Here is an 11,409-nt window from a genome sequence, read left to right on the forward strand (position 1 = left end):
CAATTAGAAAAGTCTGTGTCATCATACAGATGTTGGTCATCATGCTGGTCTGTGTGGTTTGACTTACAGACGTTGGAGTTGTTGTGTGGACAAGCACAGTGGTTGTCGTGATTATGAGACTGCTTCTCATGAAGATCATCGTCTTTAACACACTGATGACGACTTACGCCGTTATCAAGTGGTAAGAGAATGAGTCAATGTGTTTTATTTGGACTAAAGAGCCAGCAGTGAGAAAAGGTCTTCAATCACCTTCATGGAGGTGAAACAACACAACAATGTATTTTATCTAACATGTTTCAAAAATGTGTTTCAACTTACAGATGGTTGGAGATGGAGGGCTCCTGATGCACCGTGTGACCTTGAAAAGAAAGCTTAAGCAGAGAGGGGAACTCTTTGTTGTCTGAAGTCTGAACAGTGAGGATTTCTGCACTTAGAAGACAAATGAAGTTGACCATAGTCACCCTTGTGGCTGGCTTCATGGTAATGATCTTATACTGAGTTTTGAATTGGAATCTCATGGATTGAATGGGAGATTATCCACTGTCAGGATCACAGGAGGAGCAGGTTTGAAAGGCTTCATCTTTTGTCGCGCCTCTTTCAGCCTCTTTCTTGCTGACTTCCCAGGTGTTGCAGACGTTGGCAGTTGAAAGCAGATTGTGTTTGTGAGGCCAAACCTGGTATCTGATCAGAACCTAACCTCAGACAGATGGGTTAATGCACATACTGTTTTAAATGTGTTTGTGTGTGTTTGTGAGCAGATCTTTGTGTTTTCTTACTCATCTGTAATTCGGAATTTCTTGAATTCTTTTAAAGATTGTGCAGAAACGTAGTTAAACGTTTTTGGAAATGTATAAAGAAACATTTTAAGTATCCTGTTTCATTTTTTTTATATTCCTGTGAATGTGACATTAATGAACAGGAAGTAAGCTTGAACCATTTTGACTTTATTGTTTTTTTAAATAAAACACTTGCACACAGTTTTTTTTTTCATGATTTTTTTTTGAGCGCCTTGAGTAACACACTGACATAGCAACAGAGCACCACTAGGTGGCAGTACAATCACATCTGACATTTTTTAAATTATTATCCAACAGCAAGAATATGGAGCTTAACTTCCTCTACAGGACACTACGATCATAAATAAGTTAAGTATTTCAACATTGACCAGTCACTCTTTACCAAACCGACACACACATGATGGCCAAAAAAAAAAAGAGATTTAAGCCTATATGGCCAACCAAATGGGGCATAATTCTACAGAGTGTTATAGGCTCATAGTCATAAGGGTTGACATTTCTATCAGGTTTCAAATTGGGATACACGATACACTGCCAAAGCACATGTCTCAGCGGACAGTGCGGTAAAGTTTTCTCAGTGATTTGCAGTGTTTTGTCTACACTCCAGTATTTTACACGTATCGTGGAGCAGCTCATCAATTCTGGCAGTCGGAGAAAAACAGTCTACAGTAGCAACTTTAAAAACAAGGGAGAGAGTGTGAGGAGGAGGAGGGTGCTGGTTTGGTGGTGAGTTATGATTTCTTTGTACATGAAAACCATAAATTATCTGTCTTTGGCTCAAATCAACACATCAAATAATACAGTGAGCAACATACATGAGCCGGTATCGTCACAGCCTCTTGGCAAAAAAGGTGGGAGTGCCTCTGACATGACTCTCAGAGAACATTAAAACACATCCAAGCATGTCACCAACTGGTAAAAAAAAATAAAATACTGATTCAGCCACACACACACTTTCACGCACACTTGCACATATTTGAAATCAGGACTGAGGAAAAACAACAAATTCATACAGCAACAAAATAGTACTGATGGCATCTGCTGTGACAATATTCATAATACATTCAAAAGAGAACAACTCACATTGACTGACTTAAAATGACACGCTGAGTCAAATCAGCTACTGGAAGAAAGATGCATTTTAACAAAAATGGCAGCTCTTTGTATTCAACAGACTTTTACTTTGAAAATATCAATAATCATATTATAGATGGTCTCCAGAACCATTGAAGATTTTGGTGGAGGACAGTAGGTGAGAGGAAGAAACACTGATGTGGATTTGTTAAAAAAAAAAAAAAAAAAAAAAAAAAAACTATATAAAGTGCTTCTGTTAAAACAAACTTCCTCTGTCTGAGGTATTAAAGAAAAATCACATGTAATGACACAAAATAAACAAACTCTATGCCATTACACTGTGCACTGAAGACAAGCTATTTACAGTTTGGAGTGTATATCCACACACTTGCCGCCCTCCATCCACACCGGTACATTTGTGTCACCGTCAAATGTCCGCCCCAAAGATTGTGGAAGCTGTCATCACGTCTCCTGTGGTTTTCCCCGGAGGGCTGATTCTGCCAGGTGAGATGCTGCCAGTGTCTCCTGTGCCCACTGGGAGCCCTGCCACCTTTTCTCCAAAAAAATACTTCCCAATATCTGTCCAGCCTGCTGTTTCCTCTTCATGACAGAGGAATCAGGGCTTAATATCAGTGCTCAGCAAAAAAAAGCTCTCTCTCTAGTGCACACACATACACATACAGCCCACAAACACAAAGACTCCCGCTTCTGTTCTTACATCAACACTGAACTCAGAGCACACAGCAGGAGCAGAGTGAATTGTGTGATAGGCTGAGAATCAGATTGAAAGGTGGAGGTGGTAGAGCTGCGGGGGTAGATCCTCCATCTATCCCGGTGCGGGTGGAGGCTCTCCATGTCCTTCAAGGCGCTGTAAGCCGCTAGTGTGAAGTTAGAATCCCCGGTGGTCAGGAGATCAAACACACAGGAGTGGAAGTAAATGTCCTGCACCTCCAGCTGTTCCTTGCAGCGTTCCTTCGCCCCCTCCACATCGAAAACCTGCACTGCACCGTAGGGTGATGCTTGTGTCTGTGAGGCATAGCTGGGCCGACGCAGCTGCTGAAGCTGTAGGCCAAGCGCAGGAGGGGAGAGGGGCAGGGGGAGATGCCCCGCCTGGTCGATGCGTTCTCCATTGGGGCAGCCGTTCAGACAGAGCTGCAGGTCCTGGGTGGCATCATAGGCTTGAGCCAGGTCCTCTGGGATCCGCACTGCAAGGGTCAGGTAGCGACCCAGCTGGCGAATGATTACAGTTACACCGATGTAGCCGGCGTGCAGCTCCACGTGGTGCCCCGGGCTGCGCTCAGAGATCCACAGAGCCCGGACCTTCCCAGTTGCACCGTCTGCTCCAGCAGAAGAGTGGATGGGGTCTCCACTGCTTATGGTTCCATCATCAAAGGCGGCAGGGAGGTTGTCAGTGACCGCCTGGTAGACCCTCTGGTCTGTACAACCCTCATAGGGCTTAAAGATGATGGTGATCTGTAGAGAGGGAGCATCAGTTAGTGTTACAGATATTTAAAGTGTGTTCATTGAATGACAATACAGTTACAAAGAGAAGATTAGATCTGAAATAATTACTTGATTAAGCAATTAGTCAATTGAAAGAAATCTGTAACTGTTGCCGTACTACTCTTTGTCATATATGATTATCGTGTGAAACTCATGACATATCTTTTGGATTTTGACTGCTGGTTTGAGAAAACAAACAATTTGAAGACTTCACTTCGGGCTCTGGGAAAATGTGATGGATATTTTATTGATTTTTTTACACACTGAGTAAACAATTAACTGAAAAAAGTGATTTAATCAGAAATGAAAATAATAATTAGCTGCAGCCTTTCATTTTTTGATCAACAGAATTTAATCTGCAACTAGTTTGGTGATAGATTTTCAAGCAAAAGAGAAATTCTGTAGGGAAGATTTGCTGCTTTTTTCCTTTTGTGTTGTCGTAAATTGAGTAACTTTTGGTTTGACAAGACTGAAAACGTGACCATTTTGTGACTTTTTAGTAGAATAAAAAAATCATCAGATTAATTGATAATGAAAATGATCAGTGGTTGCAGCTCTAGAGATGGGGTGAAAGGTGTCGCTCTCTCCCTCTCTCTCTCTTACACACACACATACACACACACAAATATTCACCAATTACACAGGTAATTGACTCTCATCACACTACATTTGAGGAATGGCTAAATGACTTTTTAACAAGTTGTAATTTGACACAGCTATGCAAACATGCTGACACACATACACACATAAAAACACACAGGGCACCAGTGGTGAGGGGGGGCAGCGGTGGATGCTGGGTGTGGTGTGAGCATTACGGTTAGCACTAGCATCATAGTTCCGGTGAATGGCTGCTTTGTTCACATGACAGCCGTGAGGAATGAGGCCTGGCAGGCCATTAAGCCTGTAGGGCTGTTAATGCATGTGTGTGTGCGTGTGAGAGGGTGTGTGTGTGTGTGTTTGTGTGTGTGTGTGTGTGTGTGTGTGTGTGTGTGTGTGTGTGTGTGTGTGTGTGTCTAATAATCGTGACCAATAACTAGCCCCACCTCTGACACAAGGTCAAACCTTCAGCTCCACATTGTAGCAACCCTACCATTTGCTTAATGTGTGTGTGTGTGTGTGTGTGTGTGTGTGTGTGTGTGTGTGTGTGTAAGTTCTTACCAGTGTGTGCCTAAGAGTATACATGGGTGTGTATGTGTTTTAATAATTAAAGCTATTGACTAAGCTAGAGAGGGCAGATCATCGGGGGAAACATCAACAATACTTCTTTAACACCACAAAGATCACCTTGTGTGGCTCGTCATCCATTTGGTGGTGGTGTGTGCGTTTGTGCTTTTCTTTTTTGTTGTTAAGGGATATGGACCTTTAACACACATAGTGCCTTAAGCTGAGTGCAAGGAGTGCCACTTATGAAACACGTACACACACACACACATACTTGCAAACACACACATAAGTAAACAGTGGGTCCTTTCACACATCTCATTCCATGTTATTAGAGGTCAGGGTATGTGCAGCCATTAACTTAGTTAGCTTTCCAACACAGTCACAAGTGATAAGTCACAACAACGGTGGGCTGTTTGCCTCACACTGATAAGATTTCTTATTCAGAGACGAAGAAAAAAACTTGAAAAGGTTCCTCTTATTAACACACGCACACACACACACACACACACACACACACACACACACACACACACACACACACAGAAATAAGCTAAATTACACCAGCTGCTCTCACTTAGGAAACTCTTTCAGCCTTAATAACAGCAAATTAGACCCTAGAAGAACCATTTATAGCTGCTTCTTGCTTCATAACAGTTCTCGTCTCACCTTATTGGTGGCTGTTGCACTGGAGCCAGGTACCACAGGGACGTTAGTGACCTGCACCGACAGATAGTCATTATCGATGAGAGGCCACGCCCCCTCCACCTTACAAGTCTGGAAGCTGTCCTTAAACGTCCTCAAATGTGGGTCACCAAACAGCCCGCAGAACAGGTACCCGGGCTGGGAGTGGCCGTGGCTGTGGCCGTGAGTGTGGGAGTGTGTGTGTGAATGCACATGGGAGTGTGTGTGGGCGTGCTGGGTGCGACTGTGGTAGTTGCAGGGCTCATGATGGACCTCGGGGTGCGTGGAGGAAGTGGGCCCATCTCTGGAGCAATTCCTCTGGCTCATGAGGTCGGAGATGCCCAGCACGGCCGAGTGGAACACCAGGTTCCCCCGGCAGGACTTGGCTGTCCTCTGGGTGCAGGCTGAGTACGCACGTAGAGCCTTGCAGAATTCGGTGTGAAAGCCATCCACGGCCGGCGTCAGGTGGGAGGTCAGGGAGACGAAGTCGGTGGTGCACTTCTGGATACGGCACTGAGGGGTGGCCACTTGGCACTGACCTGGAGAGAGATTCAGATATATTGTTAGCAGGGTTATTTTACTGGGTCATTATCCATCGATCTGTTAGATCTTCTGTTTATTGTGTGAGTTTTTTTTGATAGTTGTTAGGTCCATTGTATAAGCCTGATGGCTTCTTGACCTCTCCTGACACATCTCTTATCTTTAAATTATCTGATTTTATGCAATCTTATGTGTGTGCATATAAAATAAATAAATAAAAAATAAAATAAGCAGCCGTAAGATTATCACATAACAAATAATATAGGTATGTACAACACTGAGAGCTGCATTTATCTAGAAATTGAAAGTTCATGTGCACACAAAGGACAACTACGGTGTGTAACCAGCTTTGAAGTTAAACACACAACGCTATCCGCCAATCCTACCTAATAACATTGGAAAAAGAGGCTGCCCGCTGGTTGAAAGTCATGATCAATCAGCAGTGCCGCTCTGTGAGTATAATAAACCTGAAGTATAATAAACCAAAGAGCAGCCAGAGAGAAAAGATAAAGAATCTTTTCCCACAAGTGAGATAACACTACTTATATAACCCGCGTGCACATAACATATACAGTACTATAGAAAGAGACAATATAAGGAGTGTGGTCATTATTAAGGGTGTTATATTTGTGATCCTGTGTAGCTTCAGCAAGGAAGATATATATATATATATCAAAAGTACATTCATTAAATATAATAAGTTAAGGTGCTTGTATACAGCTTGTATACAACTTTGAGCACCAAATAAAATGCATCCAAAAGACTGTTATTCTGTGCACATTTACCCATCAGGAACAAATGTCATGGTCTGAAACTGTCCCTGATGTTTTATCTATTGCTACATTTCTGAATGTAACAAGGGTCAAACCAGCCTTTTATATCATAGATCATCAGAGAGAGAGAGGGAGTCGAGCAAGAGTGAGAGATTAGAGACCAGACCTAATGCATCAGTCACAGCGTGCTCCTATTAGATTAGGCCAGAGAGAGGCTCGCTCTGCAGTGTATGGGCAGCTGCACACATACACAAATAGCTATCTTACAAAGAATGCTGTTTGTGTGTTAAACACACACAGTCAGTGGTCTTCAGATGGTGGTATGATCTCGTAATAGCAAAGCAAAAGCAGAAAGTGCATGGGTTTTACTGAAATCAACAGATTCCCTCAATGTCATACTATTATTTAACAACCACTTATACAATAACACAAGCAAACAGCACATTCCAGCTCTCCTTATACATTAATTTGATTTTGGAAGGAGTCGGGCGCCACCATTTGGGGGCAGTAGTGCTCTGAGTTTTACAAATCAGGGTGCAGGTACAGACCCCCACTCACACCACGCTTCAGAATCTCTCTCCTGGCTGTTAAATACTGACACCAACCCACAGACACACACACACTCACACAGGCTGCCTGCCATGCCAACCACCACTGTACAGACGGTCTGAGTACTGAGGACACATTGTGTCTTAGACTGGGCGCACCAGCAGCCTGCTTCTCTCCCTCCTATCTGCCCCGCAGCACCTAAATACAGCTCCCCAATCTAATCAGAGCCAGTTTATTCTCTTTCCAAGGGTATCAGAATCATGAGCTGCTCTAAAAACACACAAGAGCGCTCATTCACTGACGTTTTCCCAGCAGAGTGACGTAGCGAGAAGGGAGTCGACCCTGCAACAGAAGGACTGGGGTTTCGAACCTCTGACTTATATAAAGGTTAAAACCTTTCTGACAACAAGCAGTGCTGTAGTTTCACCAGCTCCCTTTGTGCTGCTCTACAGCCGACCCTGCACTCACTCTTGTGAATGCATCAAGCAAGAAGAGGACGGTTAATAATATCCTGAACCAATACGAAAGCACAGTTTTGATACTTTTGTTCTTCACGGCCTTCCATGAGCTCTCTTTCATGCAGCCATTACTACGCATGCAAGGCTGTACTTTCAAAAGAGAATCCAATCTATGCATATAAATAAGCAATTTGTGGTAAGTCTAGTCGAGGTGATGAATACTGACTTAATTTGAAAATATTGCAAAGAAGAGAAAAAAGGACTCCTCGTGTGAGGAACACATCCAGAGCCTTGTTTGTATCATGGGCTAAGTATCTGATATAGACAGAATAAAACAACCAGCGAAGCCCACACCACTCCTTCCATGTCCTCACACGATATTAACCTCACTTTTTACTCCTCTCCCAGCTGCCTCTATCATCTCACAGGTCTCATCTCTTCTTTTCTCTCAAGCCTGATCTGTTGTCAGATTTTTCCCCCCAGCTCGAATCATTCCCCTCCATCAGCTCTATTCTGCTCTGTTCTCAGTCTGATTCCCTGGCCGGGTCTCCTCACCCCTGGGTAATCTCTCTTCCCTGCATCCTCAGGCTCCTTCTCTACCCTCAGACAGAGGTCAAAAGATCCCCAAGCTCAATCTCTCAGGCTTGATTTAGCCATTCTTTGTCTCCACCTCTGACAGCCTCCAACTTCTCTGATCTCTGGAGATCAGAAAAGGATCTACTGGGATCATCTCTCAACCGAGGGAATGGCCTGTGAAGTGCTTATCGATCACCTTGTTGTGTGCACTCTCTCACACACTGAGCTCGAATCACACAAACAGCCCTCCAAGCTTGGAGATACGAAGCTTTACAGGAGCTCACTGCACTCTCTCTCGAGTAGACACTCAGGAGTGCGAACAATAGTCAACAATTCAGACATTCCTGCTTCCCCCGTCTAAACAGACACACTGAGCCGACGGCTGCGGCGTCAATGAAATATGTACAAGTTATAACAAATAAAACTCTTATGTTTGGCCTAAATAATACACATTCTTTCCAGGTGACGCACATGGAGCAGAAGGTGCCAGGAGGGTCTTAAATGTGAAGTGGTCTCCTGCCCTGTTCCCACCAGGCTGTGTGTGCAGAGGCGGTTTTTGTCCCGCTGGCTGAGCCGTGTTAAACTAATTACTGGAGGTGTGACTGTTCAACAGACAGCCGCCACAACAGCCGACCCGACCCCCTGCACACACACACACACTCGGTGGAAAAAAAGAAAAAAAAAAGCTAGTTTCTGGAGAGAGGATGTTTGACTTATTAGTACGCCGTATAAAAAAAGGCCTCTGTGTCTTTATCGAACTTCACAAATTAATATAAAACCAACAAGGTAAGTGTTAAATAAGAAAAGGTGTCAGTAAGCCTTACTAACACCGACTCCTTAGTTTAATTCTTTGTTTTTCTTTCTGTCACACTGGCTCAGATTGGGATGTGTGGGTTTCGCCTTTTTATGCAGCTGTTCAGAGAAGCATTACTTCATTTTAAAAGGCATACCTCTGTAACTTCAGTCACTTTGATACTATTTCTCATGATGCATTTCATTGATTTGCATCATGCAACTGAACATAAACTGTGTGCCAGGATTGGCTTAGGCGGATTTACAACACTAACTTTTTATGATGAGATTTACACTCGGATTAATTGTTTTTCTGCAAACTGCTCTAAGTGAAGCTGTAGTCTGTTATGCATGGACATGAGGAGAGGTAGTCACCCTCTCTTCCCTTCTCTTCCCCTCCTCCATGAGCCATTAAGGGGCAGACAGGAGAATGACGGCCCAGGAGAGAGGAGGAGAAACTCGATCCGTGCTCAGACTGCTGCACTGCCGCTGGAGAGAGAGCCATTGTCAGGCCCAACACTAGGATCGGCCACACAATGATTACAAACGCTTAATAACTAATAAAGTATCTCTAATCGCAACTAAACGCAACAGACTGAAAAGAAATGTTGTTACTGTGTTTGTTGTTAGTGCAGCGCACAACAATTATAGTGCCAAATTGGATGACAGAGTGCGTAAAATTACAGATTTGTTGCGATCATGACCGAGAGACGCACTGGTTGTTGCAGTGTTCAAGTGTAGTTTGTTACCTATGTGAGCACCGCAGCAGAGAGCGATGATCAGCAGCAGCAGTGGCCGGAAGCGTCGCACCAAAGACGGGGAGGTGAGGCGCTCAGCCCCGCGGCAACAGCATCCGGCTCTCCCCATCCCCGTCCATGCAGGGCCAGGAGGGGAGAGTGGACAGACCTCCAAAGGGCAAGGAGGGGTGGTGTCCAGGCCTTCTCACTTCTCCGTCTTCTTCTTCTTCTGCCTCTTCTTCCTCACTCCTCTCTCCTTCCTCTCCTCCTCGGGTGCGCAGGGGCATTAAAACACAGCTGCTCCGCGGAATGCAGGGCGGAGGGAGTGGAGATCGAGCAAAGAGAGGAGGAAAACAAAGTGCAAGCACAAGTCAACTCCGACGACACTTTTACTTTTCCCCTGGACACATCCACACCCCCACGTGATTTAAGTGCGCTCCCTCCGCGGTCGGACTTTTGCCTCGATTGCGATCACTCTGAGCTCTCCTCTCGTCCCAAACACGCACAATCACATCTCTCTCTTCCTCACCAGGCCGGGGCTTTTCCTCCACTCCTCCCCTTTCACTTTCTCCTCCTCCTCCTCAACTGCCCCTCCAACAAATCAATAGAGAATCAACCAAACCCTGCTGGCGGAAAACCCGCCTACCACGACTTTCTCTCTCTCTCTCTCTCTCTCTCTCACACACACACACACACACACACACAGAGAGAGAGAGAGAGAGAGAGAGAGAGAGAGAGAGATAGCAGCCTACAAAATAATGAAGAGGCTGGAGATAAAAGTTGTAAAACGTTGGTAAGATGCCATTAAATCACTGCACCGAAGAGAATAATGGGTTTCCGACGTAGAGCTGCCAAGGAGGTTTATTTTTGCAGAGTGAAAGCTGATCGAGACCAACCAGAGCTTTTAAGAGATCCGCATAATTCTTTATATGCATTTATTTATCCTGTTTTCTTCCCTACTGGAAAAAAAAAATAGTTATGATAAAAATAATTGTATAATTCACTTTAAAAACAAAAAGAAACATACTTATCTGCCTGAGAAGGAAGCTGTTACAGAAAAAAAGGGTGCGATGGGAGCCTGCAGGTGGATATGTAAACTAGTTTTACAAGCTATAACAGTTGTTACAATGACTTAAATTCGCACACAGATAATTAAATACCTATATAAATCATGTTTAGGGAACAATGTGACAAAGCCAGAAATCGGTTTCCTGTGAATGTGTTTGTTTTAAAGGAGACCTTTTTGTTTCCCTTTCCTTCAGTGTGTTATAAAGCTTCTTATGCATGTAAAAGATCTTGAACATTAGAAAAGGTCAAAGTCCACACCAACAGAAGCTCCTCTCTCCCACGGAAAACACGGCTCCTGAAACGCCTCGTCAGCAGTCTGGTCTTTAATTCTGTGACTTTGTGACATCACACTACATTTTTTCTAGCCATGCTGGCTCAGGCGTGTGTGAGCTGACCAATCAGAGGAGACAGAGTATTCAGGAGGAGGGGGAATACAGAGCTGCAGCACTGGACAGTATGAGAAAACTGATGTGATTTTTTGGGGGGTTTTTTTACCACTAAAGTGTGTAAACATATTCTAGTACCAACCCAAAAATAAATGTATGAACCTGAAAATAAGAATCATGTGTCTCCTTTAAGCTGTCTGATATATATAAACGATCTAGAATTGTAAATATAAAACTGTTACTTTTGCAGTGTTTTCCCCAGAAACAAGCCAAAGAAGCCATAAAAGGACAACCCTTAATATGATTATAAG

General features: G+C 43.9%; 1 protein-coding gene across 1 annotated transcript; it reads right to left on the reverse strand.

The window, feature by feature from the left end:
- Positions 1-977: 977 nt before the first annotated feature.
- Positions 978-9,774, reverse strand: rgmb (repulsive guidance molecule BMP co-receptor b). The gene is made up of 3 exons (XM_073466535.1): positions 9,657-9,774; positions 5,205-5,758; positions 978-3,344 (listed from the first exon to the last, which is right to left on the reverse strand). Exons 1-3 carry the CDS (start codon positions 9,772-9,774, stop codon positions 2,586-2,588), a joined length of 1,431 nt encoding a protein of 476 aa, XP_073322636.1. The 3' UTR covers positions 978-2,585.
- Between the last annotated feature and the right edge of the window lie 1,635 nt (positions 9,775-11,409).

This window comes from Pagrus major, chromosome 5 (genome assembly GCF_040436345.1).
Source record: "Pagrus major chromosome 5, Pma_NU_1.0".
Taxonomy (NCBI): Eukaryota; Metazoa; Chordata; class Actinopteri; order Spariformes; family Sparidae; genus Pagrus; species Pagrus major.